Source organism: Callionymus lyra, chromosome 4 (genome assembly GCF_982586985.1).
Source record: "Callionymus lyra chromosome 4, fCalLyr1.hap1.1, whole genome shotgun sequence".
Classification (NCBI taxonomy): Eukaryota; Metazoa; Chordata; class Actinopteri; order Syngnathiformes; family Callionymidae; genus Callionymus; species Callionymus lyra.
In genome coordinates, this window is record NC_141821.1 from 27,950,869 (window position 1) to 27,972,428 (window position 21,560).

Genomic DNA, 21,560 nt, shown 5'->3' on the forward strand with positions numbered 1-21,560 from the left:
TTTGTCCGTTGTTGAACTTTCTGCCACCGTCTGACCAGCGTGGTTGCTTTCTGTTTTCGTCATGATTCTTTGTTGTTTTTTTTTTTAAATAAATGTTTGAACACATGTTTTCAAAAACCGAGTGTTTTATGGTGAGGGTTGTATAAAACCGTATTTTCGGGTTCAAATCCCCCATCTTGTTGACATTGTTACATTGACATGTAATTGCTTTATTAAGATCGATTTCTCTCTTTTCTACCTCCCTGATGGATTCAATAGAGAGATGCCTCCTAAACCTTCTCAAGTTTATTTATTTATTTATCATGTAAATGTAGTTTATAACGGCTACACTTGTGAGTAGGTGTTCTACAAACTTCCATCTAAATTTGTGAAAACAGTGGTTTCTATTGATGTTGTTTTCTTGCCTTATACTGACAAAATTCAAGTTTAATTTATTGAAAACGCTACGGTTCAATAAAAAACTTTCAATATATTTGTTCGATGTGTATTTATATTTGATATCTTAAATTGATCTGTATTTGCTACGTTATATTCTAATGAATGTTCTAATATTTTCCTTTTTTTATGCAGGATGTTAAAGACCCTCTACTGTTGGTGAAACAAGATTTTGTGACCATGAAGATCCAAGGACAGCCTGAGAGTGTCCGGAGACGTCTGGATTTAAATGTAGGGGAACTTCGGGGCGTAGAGATCGTCCGGGGTCGAGCAGGATATGGCTTTACCATTTCTGGACAGTGTCCGTGTTTGCTGAGTGGAATCCTGGAGGGAAGTCCTGCTGACCTTGTCGGGCTCAAACAAGGGGATCGCATCATGGCGATCAATGGGACAGATGTGTCCACCGCTTCCCACGAGAACGTCGTGCAGATGATTGGCAGCTGCGTCGGACCCCTGCAGATAGTGGTGCATGCGGAAGGACGGGCGATCGGGAACCCCATTTTAAATGATGAGAAATTTGGAATAAGCCCCAAGAAAAGTCTTTTTCAAAAAGTTGGAGTCCTCCGCACCATCTCTGACGATTCCAACAACTCCTCCTCCAACTCCAATCACATTTTGACGTCCAAACAGAGGCCAGTGTCCGAACCTGACATGTCAATGTGGTCGAAACAATGGAACGCTGTAGCGATGCCGTCGTCAGAGGACACTGACTCTGTATTCATGGACACAGATGCTAATTCAGACTGGAGTATTTTGAATATGACCCTCGTGGTGGGGTATCTGAGCTCCACTGAACTCATTCTGAACACTGCAGAGTCAGAAGAGGAATGTCTAGGAGCCATCCGGGAGAGAATACGACAGCTGGGGACAGAGCAGGACACGCATACACTAGTGATCATGAAGATCATGTTTGACTGTATTAGACTTTGTGATGACATGGGCGCTGTGATGGCAGCTTTTCCCACTGAGAACCTTGTATTAGGAGCCGTCTGTGCAGAGGACCCAAGGTTCTTTTGCCTTGTCACAACTGCACATATTATTAATGGCCGTGCTCCGGAGGATGCTCCGTTGAGAGCCTCCTGTCATGTGTTCTTCATTGATCCAGATTTGGGAAACCATGAGGACCATCTGGGGATCGCTCAGCGATTTGGCTTTAACTGCACTCCTGATCCTGATTCCCTGTGTTGCCTGCAGTTCCCCCAGACTCCCCCTGATGTCCTTCACTTTGTGACCGTCCTGTACAGTGACATGGGGGAGGCTGTGGAACGACTTCGGGTCAAACTGGACTTTGAAGCTCAGCTGCAAGTGAAGGACAGCGATAGCACCGGTAAACAGGGAAGTGCCAGCAGCAATGGGGATAGTGGTATTGGCAATGCGTCCCCCCCTGAAGAGAGAACAGACAGGGATTTCCACTTGGCAATCCAAACCCCCTCTGAGACCCTCCTCCCAAGATGTCCATGGGATTATCCTTCACCTGGAGACCATACTCAACTAAAGCTTACCAAGAATGACCAGAAAATAAATCCAGTGTCCAGTACTAGCACACATTCCCTTTCAGAATCACTACCTGGTCCAGATTCCTTAACAGGCTTTTATGGAGGCCCCCCACCAATGCTTGAGTTCCAATTCAAGCCTCCCCCACCTCCTCAACTGTTGGGTAAAAAAACAAACCTTTTTGGAGATCCTCTGAGAAACAGCCAAAAGTGGTTTTCAAAGCCAAAGTGGGCCAAGTCGCTGAGTGGAGCGCCAGAATCAAACCTGGCAACCGACAGCTGGTTATCCAGCGGTAGCATCAGTGATGGCTTGTTGAAGAACCTACCACCCCCTATGAGTGAGATCCCACCAGACAGGTATCAGTCTACAGAGGCCATGATGCTGCCGCCCAGAGAGGAATGGACTCAACAACTCCTGGACCAGCGTAACAAACAGCAGAAGGATGGAGGGACTAAAAATGTGAGTAGGGCAACTTTTGGCATATGGAGAGTTTGAAAGCAATGACGATACAAAACCTTGAAGTTCTCGGATAAGCATAGATTTTCAAGTGATTTTCAAAAGGAAATCTTCCCAAAATTAATGATTTAGTTGTTCAGCTTGTTGAAGATGGCAGTCTTACACAGAAACATGCTCTTCTTCATTGTTACATTTCAATTCAAAATGCTTTGAGTGTCAAACATATCAACTGAAGGATCCTTTGCAAATTGAAAATGTTTACTCAAATATTTTGGGGAGGAACTGGCAAACAATGTTTCATTCCATGATTGACTTTCAACAGGGTTTTTTTTAGCATACATTTTATATACACAATATGTAACTCTCACTCAAGTTGGTTAAATATCAGTAATTATTTTTATTATTTATATTGAACTTTTAATATTTATATAATTTGATAATTTGTTTTCGTAAATACTTTCTAAATTTGATGTTAAATGGATTACTGTGAGTTAAGAAGAATCCCAGTATTTTTCTCTAAATAGAATGAGTCTTATTTTCGGTCGAGCAGTTACAGTTACAGTGAACTAGATCTTGCCAGTACCTGTCGCAATTTATTTGTATTTATTTACGTGTTAAATCAAATGCGTTGGTTTTTATTGACCACACGAGGTCTCTGTTTCACTGCACTGGAAGAGAAGCTCCAGCACAAGGATTCCCCTGTTTTGACAGAATTTCTTTAGAGCTAGTTTGTTGACGTCAATATGTACACAATATTGTTGTCAATATTGTTGAGATAAAACTGTTGGTTTATTGTCGACAATACTGTTTCGTTTATAAACGATGGAATTGGATCTTTATCTAGACAGGCACAAAATGACAGCATCCTCACATGACATGTGTTTATCTAATATTCTTTTTTTATTGATCATATTTATGGGATAATGCTTTATATCTTATTGATTTAGTGATATTTTACAAATAATCCCATCAGAAACAATTAATGATGGATTAGACATAACAGATAATAGTAGGGATTATCAATTATTATTTGATTATTGTCCAAATATATTCAGTTATGATGTCATAGTCGTGACTCTCGGGTTTAAAACCTATTTGGAAACGGGTGTAGGTCTCTTGAGACTATCTCCGTAATGTCAGTGGAGGGCGGTGTTTGACATGGCTTGCTGCACAAAGAAGATTGCGCCCACATAGGAATCCAATCTGAAAGTTGTCACTGAATTCATGCGTTAATGTGAATCTCCTCACACGCAGGATCAGTATGATGCCAACCTAGAAACCCACCCTCAACCCATTAATATAAAGCTGTGCATGTCAGAAGACTTCTAATAAGTACATCAGTGGGTTTTTGTTTTTTTTATTGCTTCATCAGCTTCATCAGAACAAAGAGGCTCTATGAAGAAGTCTGTTAAATTACACAGCGGAGCTGCAGCTGCAGTTATTTGCAGGGCTTCATTTTCCTTCTTCCAAACACAAACCACGATATCTTCCTTAACCCATTCATCCCTGAGTTTTTGTCTTTAACTGAAAAGAATAGAAGGTATGTACTATTTCTACTGTGTCAAAGTCCTACAAACACCATTAGCTCATGGCTGGAGACCCCTTTTTACAAAACACAACAAATTCTTCAAAAATATATAGAAAATGGTCTTTAAGAGTTTTTTTCCTAAAGATAATTTACTTTTTAATAGGTTTTATTTGTTAAGCATTTCCAGAAATTGTGGCCATTTTCAGTGTGGCTGTAAAGGTGGCTGCCTCATATTTTAGATGACCATGTGTTCCTAGCTTTTTTAGCAGTCTCACTTCCTGGGTTTATCTTCCTGATAGGTTTAATCTGCTTTAAAACAGGTTTTACATACAACAGGTTGAAATAATGAATATGTAAATATTTGCTTAGTTATGAAAATGTATCGATGATCAAATGACTTCAAATAAAAAAAAAACAACTAAAACCTAGAGTGACAACAAATCACCAGTAGTTCTCAGTATTTGAGTGAAAGGATCCTGTTCATTTACAAACTGCCTCGCCTGCGCTAGGTCATCCTTCTGCTAATGTGGACTAATTTCTCTTTGTTGGACCCACTCAGGGCTCAAGGATGTGGGGTGTCCTACGAGCCTCCAGGAGGCGCTCATCCAAACGTCTCAACATGGCAAGATCGCTCGATGACCTGGAGGTGGGTGGCAAGTTTGTGCACCATGCATGAGTTGCACAACAACTTACCTTTTATTGTGATTCTTTGAATGTGTCTCCAGACAAGATGTATCATGTGCAAGAGCCCAGAGGTTCATCTGATTATCCGTAATTCACCTGTCGGCACGTCTGGGGAGTTTAAAGCATGTGGTACCGGTCATCCAAATAGGCTCTGATTCTCATCCAACCCCCCGTTACGTCCTAGTTTTTGATGGGTTTTGTACCTTTCATTCAGATCGCTTTGGACTGCGTGGTTACTGCAACACTTGCTGTATTGGTGGAATGACAAAGCGGTCTTTGTGTGAGATGCAGGCACGGTTCTGTTTGCGCTCGCTAATGAGCATTGCTGCTCCACTGAATATCATGCCCACATTCTCCTGTATTAATGTCGCCTGGTTGTGCTCTCTTTCTGGCACTTAAACACCAATGCATCATGTTTTTAATTCACTTTAAAACATGCCTTATACTTGTTCAAACAGATATAGACGGTTTTGTATATCCACCCCCGCACATTTACACCTGCAGTCCTCACATTGTATATAAAGAAACCACAGGTCACACAAATCTTCTCCTTGGAAATGTCCAAACGAACACAAAACACCACTTGTTGCTATGAGGCTTCGGCTTCAACACAGTGCACCAGATGTGCAGCCGCAAGATTAAAGATGGCTGTAAAAAGGTTACGTCAAAGGCAGAGTTTCCGCTTTCATATTCACTTTTATTGCTAATCCATCTGTTTCACAAGTCTTCTAGTAAATCCCTTTGGACTACGACAAATTGTTTTAACTTGGTGTTTATTTTAGGGTTTTCCCTACTCTGTAATACATTCAATTAAATCATGGTTAATTCATTGATTAAATGACAGGCGTGGCATACACAGGCCAGGGATTAACTTTCCTTTTCCACCGATATCAATGTATTGACTAGGGGTGTCACAGCATTTAAGTAAGTCATTTATATTTGTAGAGCGCTTTTCAAGACCAGGGTCACAAAGCGCTTAAATATTCAAGAAATACCCAATAAAATAAATACTTAAAAGGTCAAGACAACACCGAGACAAACACAAGAGTCTCAGAAAATCTGCACAATGTGCAATTAAACTTCTGGCCACTAGAGCAGTCATTACGTCCATCCCGGCGATGACTGAGGGCGAGAGGATACAGTTGACTCCAGCTACTAATCAGATTCTTGCACATATTTTGGTTTCAAAACAACGAAAGCAGTTATGAATCATGTTCTTTCTGCAATGCCAGAGTCAAGTTCTCGTCACAATACTACAAATATATTGTTCCTACTAGTATCGTTACCCCTGTATCATGATACGTATGGTTTTGCCAGATTCTCGCCAGTACATACAACTAGTGTCAACGTCATGATCATTTTTTGTAGCAAGATTTTACTAGCTTGATTCATTTTACTCTGCTCCTGTTGGTATTTGTCTAACATACAGCAAATGCACTCATTTCAGCGGCTGAGCTTCAACAAGGTCAGCTACTCATGGTTGCAAAATCATTGAGTCTTTAGACAAGGTCTAATGGTTAGTAGTTGTTCTAATGCTCTGCGTAATTGAATAAGAATTGTTTTTTCACATGTGATACGTGATCCGAACTATTAGTTCAGTCCGTCCGTTTCCTCGTCATGATATGAACATGAACGCATCCTTTCTGCGAAGGTTAGATAAGTAGGTGATGGCAGAGAGTGCAGAAACGATAGGTGTTATTTTTCTACCCGTCTCCGAGCCACAGAGCTGTTCCAGCCTACGCATCAAGTGAGCACACACAAAGTCCTGGTTCCTTTTCCTTGGCTCAGCAGGAGAGAAAAGCAAGCATTATAATTCTGTGTCTGTGCAGAGTCTTTTTTTTTCTTCCCCTGTGATGAAGCGTGTTTTTGATGCACGCTTTTGTTGTCAGATCCTCTTATGTTTGAACACGTCGAAGAATGCGCTACTTTGTGCTTTTCTACGCAGGTTGTCGAGCAAACGAGATCCCACATCCCAGCACACCTTGACACTGCAGAGCATGTTTTACTTCTGCTCATTAGCTCCTGTTTCCAATGAGAACCTAATGACTCATTGTTACAGGGACGAGAACGATGACTCATCAAAACCCCTTTTTTTGGACTAGATCAAAAATAATTTGAGGGTCCACTGAGGATCCATACAATACACATTTGAATAGCGAGAAGAATCATTGAAGGGGTAACTCTATTTATTTACCTAATGACACTAATACTAATATCACAACACGTTTTTAAAAGGATGTGGTGCCAACTGTGCTGTTTATTTAATCACAGTTAACTATACAGTCATATACATGTTTTGCTTCTGCTTGTAAATGCGAATACAAACGTACTGCCTTTTTACAGGTATATGTTTTTGCTGGCACAGGTATAGATGCTCCTCTTTTCCCTAAAATTGGGGAACTTTATTTCTGACTTTCTTAGTAGCTGCCATTCTTTCATGCCTTTGGGTAACAAATCTATCCTGTGGGCGTTCCAGAAACCAAGGGAAGGCACGAAGACTCGAGGGACAGGGAGGGAGGTAAACACAGAGGAAAGAGGGAGGAATGTACAGCTAGAGAGAGAGAGAGAGAGAGAGAGAGGGAAGCCGTGAGGGAGAGAGTGAGCGGAACCAGCAGCCGAGGAAGAGAGGGGAGCCTTTGAACTCCCAGTAGCTGTCAGGATTCCGGGCTCTCCTGCACGCTCGCTCGTGGCTGTACGCTGAAGTCAAGCTCCGTGGATCCGGCGGATGGGCTCGTCGCACACACCGAGCGTGTGCAGCAGCGCCGACAGACGAGCCACTCACGGCGCCATACATGGAGCAAACTTTAACGTTCAACTCTGTAAGTGTCCTGAGATTGCATGTGGAGCACTTTCTTTGATGATTTTTCAGATCAGATGAATTGACATCTTGTGGGATCACTGGGATGTTGAAAGCTCATCCAGCTTATGACTCGCAGAACTACACACAGCGGATTGTGCTATAAACACTGATGCACAAACCTTATAGATAACAAGCACGTCAGACTTATTGTCTTACTCCATAAAGCGCAAGTGCCTTGCGTAGTTGCCCGGTGATCCAATTAGAAATCAATTAATGTCACCAGAGGTTTCTGGGAAAAAGAGATCAATGGCTATTTCAAATGCTCCTTAATCAATGATACTCACGGAGCTCACACGAGAGGTTTGGCAAGTCGGCGCTTGGACTTGTTGGGATTCGTTTCCCATGTTTTTGGTTGGTTTTCAAAAAGTGTCTTTAGGCTTTCCTTTAGGAATCACATTGGCAACTCCAGAGAGTGGGTGGATGGTTGAGCCAAAGTATCTTAAGGCTATGCTATGATGCTAAGAGGTAGCAATCTTGTTCTTCAAGAGCGAAGAACGTTCGTCTATCTTTAGTGATGTGAAATCTTTTTATTACGACTAATCTTTGCTTCTAATACATTGCACAAAAACGGATGGTTTACATTCCCATTCGACAATATAGCAACACTTCCCATAGTATTGTACCTGATGTGCTGTACATCTTGATGTGCCACAGACAAATATTTGGAGACATTTTGCAATATTTATCTGTATTTCTCTTTATCAGTAATCGTGTTTGTCCGATACAACTTGTATTTGGTTTTTAAATGGAATCTGCCGGGACCATTTGAGTGATCGGTATTGACAAGGACAGTTAAAATCAATGAAGAAGAGTGAGTTACGACACCTTTATTGCTCACACGATAGATAAAATACAAGCCTTTAACCAATGAGTTGGCTGCATTCACATTGGGTATTTGACAGCCGTGGCCAGTTACCAGATATGACTCTGGTTGCTGGGCTTACCACAGAAAATATGTGCTGCCTCATCCTCCCTTAACTTTACTATTGACTGTCACACAGACACGGTGACATCATCTGTGGATATTAAAGTGTTCCAAATAAAGTTGTGCAACCGCACCATGACCACCTCAATACTGTGGAATAGACGTGATTCACTGTTCCACCGCGCTGCCTCACTGAAAGGGAATCTTTGGGTGTGGAGCTTACTCGAAAAAAGAAATGCGGTACATGTTCAGAACCACAGCGGCAAGAGTTTAGACATGTCCTGGAGACACTAGTCTGCATATTCTAGTCTCCTGTGCAACACCTGAAGTTCGCCGCACATTAAATGAATGAGTCTGACATGTACACAGTCAGTTTTGCCTGTTTAAACTTGAGAGGATTGTGGAGTGTAAACTATCGAAATCAGTCCAGGTGCAAAATCTTGAGCAGGGCCAAGGTCTTTGTTTAATATGTCTGACAAGTTTGTTGTGAAGACATGTCGCCACATCCCCCCCCCCCCGAGGAACACTTGAACAAAACTGTTGATTAAATGTTCCAGAAATGATTAAACACCGGTGATTATTTATTGTTGGAATTTTGATTAAGCGCTTAGTAAAGATCGAGATTCATACTGACTTATTGATTAAATCAAGCTTGCATTTCCTTTTGTCTTGTGTCACTTAGTTGCTTTGTTCTTGTTCTCATCTGTGTCTCCGTAACCGCAGCAAGTATATTTACCATGTGAGCATGACAACAGGGTTGAAGAATTCAGAGCAACCTCACTGCCATTGTGCACCTTCAGCTGCTCAAATGTTGATAAAACCAGGCTTGGATTTTAATTCTGGGGACATATTTTAAAGTAATCTCTGTCTCATTAATTTCTTATCGAGCCTATTCAATCATAAAGGTAGAAACTGTATGTACAGTTGTTGTCCTATTGTAAAAAAAAAAAAAAAAGTTATACTTCTGATTTACTTTGTCACTGGCAGGTCAAAATAAGGTGAACAAGAGTAAGAGTGTGATTATACCAGGAATCATGAAGCAGAAATTGGTGCACGGAACAGTGTCTTAGTAAAATAAAGTCAACTCTCTCAAGTCAACTTTGTGTTCTAGATTTGTATAGAATCGCATGTGTACTCAGAAAGGTAATTCTAACAACAAGACGGATGTTTAGATGCCTAATCTAACAGCATTTAGAATTGTTTAATTGATTCTAGTGTAACAAATTGGCTTCAGAGTAAAACCAAACACCTTGCTAACCCTTCCGTCAATTGGCATGTTTAATCCAAAAACATCCTTTCTTAGAGCCCCTACAGGATTAGCTGATAATACCCTTAATACCCTTTATGCCCCCCCCTAGTGTTGAAACTGTCATGGCTTCTCAGTTTTAAATTATCTGCATGCTTATTTATTTAGAAAAAAAGACAGATGCTCTTGATGAGTATTTTTCTGGTTTGATCATCCTGGTCTCTCAGTTCTTCATATGAAAACACTGTCCCACTGATGAAAGCAGTTTGGTCACATGACACTCACAGACTCTCCGGGCAGATCACCAGAAAAAATGATGTACTGAATAACATATTTAAATCAAATATGTCTACTACTATTTAATTATTAAAGAAATGACAAAATATGATAATAAAACTCTTCTTGTTTTCTGGCCGTTAAATCTCATACTCTCAACGCGTCGTAACCTGCTGCTTGTGTCAAGTTGGTAGGAGAATCAGCTCCGGGCAGAACAATAAAAAAAAGTAATATAATAGGATCGCTAACAGGTGGTAACAGGTATGCGTCACTTTTTCAAGATGGGCAGTATTTCTCTTTGTTATTGTCAAGTCTTTGCCAAACCACCAACTATCTTCAATGATAAATGACACCTGGTATTCTTTCAGCAGACTCCAACAACAAATACTGAACCTTTGATTCATATATCAAGTGTGTAACTTTTTTACCACCCTTAAAGCCCATTTTTTAGACTTCTCATACGGGGGAAAAAGAGACTAAGCTAACTACAAGTGTCGGGTTTCAAGTTGGAAAGTCCATTCTGGACTTTATGGAAGAAAAATAGCAGTGTGAGGGTGTGGTTGCATCTTATGTGGTTAAACCACCTCAAGCCATCTAGACTGTGAGTGAGCAAAGTCTATTCTTAATGGTAATATATTTGGAGCAGAGGGGAGGTGGTCCTTGTTTCTGGCTTCCTTCTCTGAACAACCTACAATTATTTGGCACGGAGAAGTTTCCATCTTTAAAACTGCAAAATCTGTTGTCGTCGTCGGGAGCAAACTTGAAGTTGTTCATGGAGTTTTATCATAATTTTTCGTCTCTACTTTTTATCAATGTTTGTCTGTAGCAACCCCTGTGAACTTGTTCAGAGCAGTATCCAACCTTAAAAACACCAGTGTGTATCCTGAGTTTCACATTAGATTTCCAAGTCAAACAAACAAACCTTGAAGGGAAATGAATAATATTAAGATGAACTGAATCGTCTGAGCTCTATTTTTGTGTCATGGCTGGTCATACTGAGACCTTGTCCGTTAGATTAATGAGAATTTTAGTCTGGTTGGTTTCTATTTGTTTGAAAAACAAGAACCGATATTCAACAAACCAAAAGTTGAGATTTTGTCAAAGAATTTCAGTCAAAAGTTTAAAAAAATGCTGATCCGATGTCAACGTTAAACTTTAAATGGTCACCTTAAGGTGACCCGAAGGCCTGACTAATGTGTTTGTGGTATCCCTTGTGTTGTCATTGAACGACCTCCTGGCTTTCAGAAATACATATGCAGTGGTGGTGTACAAAGGCCTGAAAACACCTTTTTTTTTTTTGGACTTTGGGTCACCTCGACCCAGAGATAAAACAATGGTTAAAATATGACCTTAAACCTCTACAGTAACATTACAATTATTTTTGTTAATCACACTTTTTTCAACACAAAAAGAAATCTTAATCTTGTTGATTGTCTTAAACTTTATTTATTAGATTAACCATAGTTTTACTTTGAAAAGTTAAAAAAAAAATACAAAATCCAAAAGAGATTTGACAAAACTCATGTATGAAAAAAACAAATGCCTTTTATAGAGCAACTGTAACTGTGATGTAAACCAGCAATAAAAATATAGATCTTTTTTTCATTTAATTATAGATAATTTGCGATAAGAGTGAAACAGAAACTATTTTATATTCTATATAAATAAATGATGATTAAAAGACGATTCTTTGTCAGATTTCGTGACGTGGATGTGACGAGTTTCTTGGAGTCTGGCAAAGGTGGACAAATCAAGTAATGGCATGTAATCCTGGCAGCATGGGACCTGGAACCATCTGCTGTGGTTAACTGGACAATCTGAGGATTAACATTGATCATTAGGATTAAGGTGACTTTCTGGAGTTGCTTACATTCAAATGTAAATCACGCGTAGATTTAATGACTCTGGCCTCATGAATCCTTTGACATGTCTGGACGATTATACTGTTTATAAAAAGTACATTATAGTGGAATATTCAATTCAAAATCTGTAAATATTATGTTTTTGGCTATACCATAACCGTGTGTTCACTTCACCAAACGCTCATAAATTAATTTTAATAACATTAAAATGTGTTAAATTCACCACTTACATAATCCTCATGTAAAGTTCCCTTCATTATTATAAACGACCAAAACACCTGCAAAAAAGTCTTATAAATGTATTACAATGTTTTATGAATATGTTCATAATTTCCATTTAAAAAGGACACCTTTTTATTTATTTATATTTTAATAATTTGAGCTTGACTATGCTTCACTCTGAATCGTTAAAATTGGACCTGTTTTTCCTCAAAGAAATGGATAACAAATCTCTGGTAGTCTATTTGTGCTCACATTAGCAGACGTTATACAAGTCTTTATTTAAAACAGTAACCGCCCACATGTTGTTAAATTTAGTTTTCTTTTGTCATATGTTTTTAAAAATCCATCCATTCCTTTCTGCGTTGTGCACACAGTTGTTTGTCTAAATAAACTGTCTTGTTATCAGTCACCACGCCCTCGACCTCAAAAGGAAGTCTGTAAGTGAGGAGACTGATGTTATTTTCAGTTAGAAACCACAGATAACGGATCTTTCTGACCAGTTTCCCACCAGGATTTTCAGTCACCATTGCGTAATGAACCTTCATTTATAAGTTGGCTAATGTTGGTCTACAAATCAAAGGTCTATCTTGATGAATAATTCTTTCTCCTTTTTTACTTCGGCTTAAAGCGTCACAATAGTGGGTCAGAGTTCACGACTGTCTCGTGACGAAATGAATCATAGTAGACAGGACTTCATAGCTATTTTCAATTTTCATCCCTTTTGACTCATTTCTGACTGTACCGGCCTGGCAACACCTACCTAGAGTCCCATGAATCATCAAAATGCATTAAGTTCTGAGGAATGTGTGATTTTAAAATGTTGACTCAGGTCCAACTATGGAGGACAATCATTCAAACAATAATTAGGTTTTTCATTTTATTTATGTATTATATGTTCGTACAGTATATGTGGCTCTTGATGGCATTTTTTTACCCAACACAAATGTCTTGAGGATCATGTTCTAAGTTATTACAAACACTTTTGATAGATGCTAAAAAAAAATACCTTTAGTTTATAATAACTAAATAAAATAATTATTCTATTATTTGTATTTAATAAAACAACGTTGCTTTCAGTCAATTGGCTGTAAAAAAAAAAAGTTCTTATTCCTCCAAAATATAAGAGTACGATGGTAATAATAATATTACAGGATGATTTGTGAATCTCACAAATGATTTTCTTTTTAATTAAAAGAGTGACAAAATCAACAAGTAAAGACTTTTTCCTCTGCTTCCGACACCTTTCAGGAGCTGGTTCACTGAAGGTTTGTGTTCAGTGAAATGTGTGCCAACCTATTGCACAAGTACATCGAGTTTTTATTATGAGGGCAGAGAGAGGTTTGCAAAAGAGCATGTGTGGACGAATTGAACATGTTAGGAATGCATGTATATGTGTAGTTGTGCATACATGGCTGCAATGGGTTTTAATGGGTCAATGACATCAATAATAAACACAAGATTTTTCCATCCATTTAAATTTCAGTTTTTTATAAGGCTTCTGCAATTAAATATTATAGCACATACAAACTAACCAAATAAAACCTTAATGTGTATTTTGAAGATAAATGTGGAAGACATTCTTACAGAAGTAGTAATGTAGGTGATTGATAATAAAAAAAATGTATGTATTAAGTCGGAACAGTCGAGCGACTAAGTAGAACTATGTTTTCTAACGTATATACTTTTTAGTATTACTTTACAAATGGAATGAAAAAAAGGAAAAAATAATTAAAAATAAGCATTATTTCCTGCAAACATCACTGGGGTTATAGCTGTGAAGTATATTGAAGTATAAAATGCAACTATGGTTCTGTATGGAAATAATGGATGTCATTGTCAATGGAAAAACTATATTTTTTTCAAACATGACTTCCTCACCGGAACAGTCAGATATCTTTCTCAGTTGTAAACAGATTAATTTTAAATGCCTGCTAAATCACATTCATTGTCTCTAGAAAAGTAAGAGAAAATAAGTGGGGAAAACCCAGAACTAACCATCCACCGAGTCAGGATAAAGGCCAGTCCAAAAACAGCCGGCAGAATAATTGCAGAGATTTGCCAAAATTGTGGCGGCACAGAATCACTGTCTGGCCGAGAAGCTGTGCCAGAATAAAAACCCATTTTGCTTCTTTTTTTTTCTTCTGGTCCACGAGTAAGAATTGATTGACACTATTGCGCTGGTCAGAACTTCTACTCTGTGACTCGAGACAAAAAGTACGAAACACAAAATGTCGATTCGGTATTTTCTGCTCTCACGTGTGAGAGAAAACTCCGAACTGGGGAGAAAAGAGGGGGAAAGCCACGGAGTCGGTGTGTGTGTGTTCATCTCATTCTTTAGGCCACTTTGCCAGAGGATGTATGTATTGTCCAAGGGTTGCTATGGTAACAACCAGTGTAAGGGAATCTTTCTTGTCTCATTTATCCACCCCCCCACTCCTCCTCTTCTTTTTTTTTTTCTGTCCGGTTCTATGTCAAATGTGCGCTTCACTCTCCCTCCCTCTGTTTCCCTCTCTCCGACTTGTACAGACATGGTTCGCAGAGTTTTTGGGTGGGGAATTTTCAGGTATGCGTCTACACACACATACTTCGCCTGTGTGCTGGTTGGGTAGTTGACTAGGGAACAATGAGTCTCAAAAAGAGACTTTCCTTCAAGAGGTACTGGAACTTCAACTCCGTAAGTAATGGAACGCTTGTCGCCCAAGCCTGCTCTCCCTCCTTTGTTCAGTCAGCTGTTTTTTCTCCTTTATCTCCTGTTGACCTTCCCTCGCTTAAAACAGCTGTTTGAAGGGAAGAAGACGTTTGGTTGTTCTTTTTTTAAGGTGATTGAATCTTCCCCGGTCTGTGTGGAAGTTGATATGTGACAGATTGTGATACTTTGTGACCAGAGAGGTGGTAGACCTGCGTGGGAATTGTGGAAAAAGCTACCGCTGTATTTTTTTTTCATGTAACTTAATAAGTGTTGAATCCTCGAGACAAAAGGACGGTGCGGCGTAACTTTTAACAACGTGCGCCAAAAGGAAATCTTTGAGCCAGGGTTCCATAGGAGAAGAATCCCAGCTGAGGCAGTATTAGATCCTCAGAATCTGGAGGAATACATGTGAACCACCCACAGAGAAGCAGACCTTTGGCAGAGGTGTCAACAGAGGAAAAGAGAGTGTGGAAAAGAGACGATGTCACTTTGGTCTTATTTTGGATGACTTGTTGGCTAGGAAGCACGAACCTGTGTGTGTGTGTGCGTGCGTGTGTGTGTGTGTGTGTGTGTGTGTGTGTGTGTGTGTGTGTGTGTGGTCTGACCCCCGCTGTCTCATGAATACATGTAAACAAGAGTAACTATTGACGCCTGCCCAGAATTTCATTTTCACCATGTTCATCAAGTCTTCAGTCTGTCACGATTCCAGGGGGGGAAAAAAAGTCACATTTCAGTCTTGGACTAATCCGTTGTTGTCCATAAACAAAGAGTGACATGTGCAATGTTACACTTGCAAGTACATACAATGTTGTACACAAAGAGTTGGATTGAGAGTGAGTTATAAAGTCGATGGCTCTGCAGCAGGTTTTATGAAGTTTGCAGCATTTTTTTTAAAACATCGACAACATGTAGACAAGCAGATTACAAAAGCCTTGTGAGCAAACATGATCGGGACCGGCCTATGAGGTGATCAGATGTTTGGTCTGCTTGAGATGTTTTTCACTCTTTCACGCTTTGCTAATGTCAACATGCTCGTCCAATAGAACCATCACAAATCTTAAGTATTACTTGTTGCCTCATTTTCCAAAATAAATAATGAATATTTGCATTTGTTTATTAGCCCTGACATAGAATACAAATAACACATATTTAATTTAATATACCTGTTAAATTACTTGTTTTTTCAGTGCTGGCTGGCGGAACTTCAGTACGTTTTCGAATTAATCTGCATCCTTGAAGATCCAAGATGGCAAACTTCTCATCACTACTAATAGAAAAGGGTTCACTGTGTGTTTGAAGGGAGAGTTTAAGATCAACATTCCATCAAGGTTAATGGTGTGTTGCTCATGCTGTCTGAGTGGGTTTTAAAATAGTTCTACTTATATTGAAAATAGTATGTTCAGCTTAGTCGCGCAAACATCTTGTTGCAATGTAGCTGGATTTCTTTAATACTGAATATAATTTAATAGATCATCCAAACATATAAATTAAATCATTGACCTCAGAGACTGTTAAATCAATGAATGAAAGGGTTATCAAGCATTGAATTTTCAACTTAAATTCGGTCTGAATATTCTGTTTCTGCTTGTTGTTTTGCGATCACCAAGTGTCAGCTTCATCATAGGGACACTTTAAAAGGCATTACACACGTTTTAACACTGAAAAACACAATCACAGATCCATAATCGATCAAATAAAACCGAGAAAATAATCAATGATCTTGTTGTCTTAAGTTATCTCAATTTTCTTTCACACTTCACAATCTTTTTATTTGTCTTCATGCCGCTTTTTTCTTTTCAGCAATTGAAAACTTGCTTTAACATCACATCAGGTTATTCTAACTAGTTCATATGGAAAAATGATGACGTGAAATTCGACCTCGCTCGCACATCGGATGGAAAAGGAAGTGAATCTTTAACAGTGCTTTCCTCTATAACAATGATGCTTCAATGAAACCCAAAGTTGATGTCACTATGACTGATGTCTGCCTTGTTCATCACAGCAAAACCACCCCAGCTGCACTCTGCAGTTAAAGGGCTTCTGAGGTTTGTCTGTTTTTAGCTCCAAAGAACCATGTTGGCTCCGTCCCGCCCTTTCTCCCGCCTGGGCTTCATGTGCTCATGATGACCGCACACAGGCCACCTCAGAAGGTTTTTGTCTCCTGGGTGTCGATGGTTCCGGGCTGGACCTGCAGCCATGGAGCACCAGGAATCCTGTGAGAGAACATTAGCGGTCGAGTGGGCCACATTTGAAGGAGCCAACATATGGTCGTCGCTCAAGTGAAGCACACGACTTTGACCGCCGAGCTTCTGTTCGCAACAAGAGGTTGATTTATCTTTTGTAACACTAACACACAACACACATTCTCCCTTCAGTCTCCACTCTTTGACTGACCTTTTGCAAACCCCCCCCCACCCCCACCCCCAATTTACTGATCACACATCCCCTTGATGTGAAAAGAGTATCAATGTATACAACTCTTCGGGGTCATGTTTTGACATGACTGTTCTAGATGTGATTAAAAATATTTAATTTGTCTAAATATAGATCTTATTTTCTGTTTTGGTTATCATTAGTTTTATTATGTTAGTTAAATTGCTCTGCTGTTTATTGCTGTTATTAACATTATTTTTTAATTGTTATTATTTAAATGTGTACATACTCAGTAATGCTAATCCATTTGTCTTTCCTACTCGCGTGGATGTTCACGGCAGAGGAAGATGATGCCAGAACTGGATTTGGATTTGTTATCAGCCTCTAATATTCACACTCTGAAGTGGCAGTGCATAAACACGCCTCTGAAAATAGATGAATCCTCCAACGCACACTGTGTTCTTGGACTGAGCGCTAAGACATGCTTTTTATGTCCTCGGATAATTTTAACTTATTTACCGCCAATACCAACGTTTTGTAAATGAAAATGAGCGTCATCGGAATTATAACAACTGTCTTTTTCTAAAAAAGAAAAAGAAAGTGTGGGGGCCACATATTGTTGGCAGTAGGTGTGAAGCTGTTGAACCCCCCCTTTGGTCCTTTTAAATGTTTAATTCTGTTGAATGTCCACCCATGAAGGATCTTATTAGCAAGTGAAAAGAGGATCATTGGAGTCAGTGATGGCCCCGCTGTCTTGATGATCTTTGTGATGGCACTTCACAGGAATGCTCCTGTGAATAGAGGCTGAGTGTGTGTGTGTGTGTGTGAATAAAACAAAATGAGGGGTGGGCCTCGGCGTGGAGGTGTGAACAGCTGCGGCTGTGTGGTTGGTCCGGGGGTCCACCCTGACGCTAATTAATATGGAGTTTGTGAAAGGGCCGGAGAGCCAGCCTCTTTTCAAACACTCAGTGGAGTCGGAGCTGCTGGTGGGATGACTGGAGACACGCTGCTATCAGACCACTCGTCTGTCCCTTTTCTCAGCCCACCAGGTCATGAGGGCAGCCTCTCACTCATGCCTCTCTTTGTTCTCTTTCAGTCTGCTGCTTCCTCAGATGGCGGTGAGTACCTCTTTTTTTGTTTTAAATCAACAGTTCCACACTGAACTATTGAACTTGAAAGCCTAATAATAAAAATATATATATATTTTAAAGTAGCTAACTTGACGTTCCTCCGCTTGTTTCCTGGGCGGGTGTGTTTTTTCCTTAAATCACACTTTGTTCTGAGAAGCCAGACTTTGTAGTTTCTCAATAAATGCTCCAATAAAAGGATAATTGTGTGTAGACGGCACGTCTCATTAGCGAAAAGACTGTTTTAGCTGGCTTCTGGGTTAAAGTGGAGCTTGGGTGTGTGCTATTAGTCTACCGGGACCCTTTTATGTTCTTCTGGCTTCAAGCTCTGCTCAGATTACTGAAGCTGTAGATCAGACATGTTCCTCTGTTTGCTGTGTGAAGCCATGCGCTCATGCTGCCCAACATGACGTGGTAAACACCATCTCTTGTCCAAACACACCAACGTAAAGCAAGCAACTGGACGTGTTCATCGACATGTCTCACTTGTTGCCCGAGGACTTGACTCAAACTATACATTTCTTTAACGAGTAAAGATCCAATCTGAATTATATTTTATTTATATTGAACCTGCTGTTTCTTTTTGCATCTGTGCTTTCGCCACACATTGAACATCTGGTTGTACAGTTCAAAAGTGGCCATCTGCTGCCACACTCGCAGGTACGCTGTAGTTTGAGAATCCCTCGCCTCTTAGATCCATTCCTTACCTACGTGATCCCTCCTCTTGTTTTCACACTCAAACCCTTACTCTGTATGAATAGACTCACTGTAGGTTAGTGATGTGATACTGTGTTTAATTTTCATTGTTTAGGTCCAGGGGAAACCCTTCATTAATGTGTAAGGAAATTGGGGGTCTCCATGGTAATTACACACTGCAGCTCAGACAGTGTTTGTGGAACAACTGTAAAAAGATTTTATACACAATTTTATTAAGGTCAAATATCCACCTCCTAGTATGACATGATAATAAAGCTACAATGAGATGGTGAGCTAATCCTTTAAGTAAACTAGCATCAGATTATGAGGGAATTGAAAGTTATTTATAAGCCTTTTTATACTTTCCCTTTTTATCATTTCCAAAATTGAATTGTTCTAGTTCCCTCCGTAGGAACTAGGAACTTAATTTTCTACAACCCTTTTTAGCTCTCACACGAGAGCAGGACCTTTTTTCATAGAACCATTTATGAACGCTGACAACAAAACAAAGCAGCAACGACAAATTATTTAAAATAAATATTAAACAATACTCCTCCATTTTTTAAGTTAAGATTATAACTTTTATTTTTTATTTAAACAAAACGATTTCATGTTCTACTCCTTATTAATGGACTTGAAAAAGGAATATTTTAGCCCAAAATGTAAAGTCAACCAAAGTTTCACAGATTTACTCTGATTCATTCACAGCTGCCTCTGTGAGTTTAACCATTATTTAAAAAACAAAATGATGTTTTACTTTTCATTTTGGTAACATGTGTCAGTGGTTCAAACAACAAAGAAAAACCTCTTCTTTCTCCCTATTTTAAGTTGGTGGTCTGAGCACTCCAGTCGCACCACCGGGACGTCACCAGGCTTCCCTTCTCTGTGTTCACAACCTCTCAGAGAGGACAGCTGGCCGACCAAAATGTTCCAGACAGCACTTTTATATACGACAGGTCAAAGTCCATTTTGCTCAAAAAAGATGGGAGCGCAAGTAAATCAGGCTCCGGCTCCGGCACTTGACCCGCACTTGGGCCGAGGTCCACGTTCCGACAGTCGTGGAAGCAGAAGAAATACAGCTTTAATTACAGTCAAAACTTGACATACTATAAACTATATTGTTGTAAACTAAACAATAAAATAACAAACAAAACATAAAATGTTAAACATAAAGTATAAGCGCTCAAAAGTAACTCCTCAAATTAATCAAATGACCGGCTTAAATTAAAATAAAATTTGCATGTAATTCAATATATATGGTTAGTGATTGTTTGGAATACATTTCTTAAGGAGGCGGGTTTAAGAAAAACACAGCAAAGAAAGAACTGATTTTTTTTCCCCAGTCAGATTCACCCCCTTTACCTTTGACCTTTTCTTTTCCTCTTGTTTTGCAGATTACAGTGGAGTTCAGCTGCAGGGCTGCTGCAGCCACAGTAGCCTGAACAGCAATGGAAGTCTTCCAGGAGCCTCCAGCCACAGGGGCCATCCACAGCAGCGAGTGTCCAACTGGGCCAGCTGCTTTGAACGCCTGCTTCAGGACCCCGTGGGTGTCCGCTACTTCTCGGTGAGCAACCTTCTCAGCCCCCCGTCCTTAAGAGGAAGGCTTGTCTTACCGCAGACAGTTTGATTATTATTATGATGATTATGCAGTAACAGATTCTGCTCAAGGGTGAGCAGCTGGCAGTATATAGAGTTGTGTTTATGGTGATGACATTATAGCAACGTTGGGTCAGAAACAGTTGCCATCTTTGTTCAAAAGATGGCTATAGAGCAGTGGGCCCCAACCTTTTCCAACTCTGGGCCCACTTTCAAGTCTCAAAAACCTTTTCGGCCCACCTCTGACCCCATAAATACGAAGGCATTATAATGCGTACTAACTGTCTTTTCACATGTATAATACTTGAAGGAAAAACAATAAATTGAAAATGTTTAATATACCCTTTTAAACGTAACGAGTTTTAAATTTAAAACTTTATTATGTGTATTTTTTATTTTATATAATTACATCCATCCTCCCACCAAAAAATGATACCATTTCGGAAACGATTTTGCAATACCTTCTCGGCCCACCAGGGGGCCGCGGCCCACAGGTTGGGAATCACTGCTTGAGAGTCTAATGAAAATCTGTTTTGTGGATCTGTTTCTTTTTACTGTTTTTAGTAATAAAAATATCTTTGTCTTATATAAGCAAAACTGTAGGAGTCTTAGGCCAACTACTGGATTTATATTCTTTTTGCAGATGTGTATTTATAGTTTTCCATATATTATAGACATTTTTTGTTTCATAGACATTTGTCAAATACATTCTTGATTATCTATTAACTATAATGTGTTTTTATTTACTGTATTTATTGACGTAAACCTGAGATTGGGAGAACACCCAGCTTAGTGTGTGTTTATATATATAATATATTTTAATACAGTTACAGGACCACACTGCCGTCTGTTCTCCAAATGCGGTGCACCAAACTGGTCGTTCTCACATCTCAGGACGTGGCACCTCTTCTTGCCAATCTTTGTTCTCCCAGCGATGACACAAACAGTCACGCTGACGATTTTCACACCTTGTGGGCGGAGCTTCAAGGCTGCTGCATGTCAACACTATCTTGTTGTCGCTCCTTTACCTGGAATTCTTTTTTTTATAAAGCCTCTTAACTCTGAAGAATAACGCTTCAACCAGTAAATTC

General features: G+C 39.6%; 1 protein-coding gene across 1 annotated transcript in view; it reads left to right on the forward strand.

Moving 5' to 3' along the window:
- rgs12a (regulator of G protein signaling 12a) overlaps nt 1-21,560 on the forward strand; it is a 34,627-nt gene that overhangs the window by 183 nt on the left and 12,884 nt on the right. Inside the window, exons 2-5 of the mRNA XM_087789498.1 lie at nt 571-2,388; nt 4,473-4,559; nt 18,147-18,168; nt 20,268-20,437. Coding sequence (XP_087645624.1) covers nt 616-2,388; nt 4,473-4,559; nt 18,147-18,168; nt 20,268-20,437 — 2,052 coding nt within the window. The 5' untranslated portion in view covers nt 571-615. The remainder of the gene's footprint in view (nt 1-570; nt 2,389-4,472; nt 4,560-18,146; nt 18,169-20,267; nt 20,438-21,560) is intronic.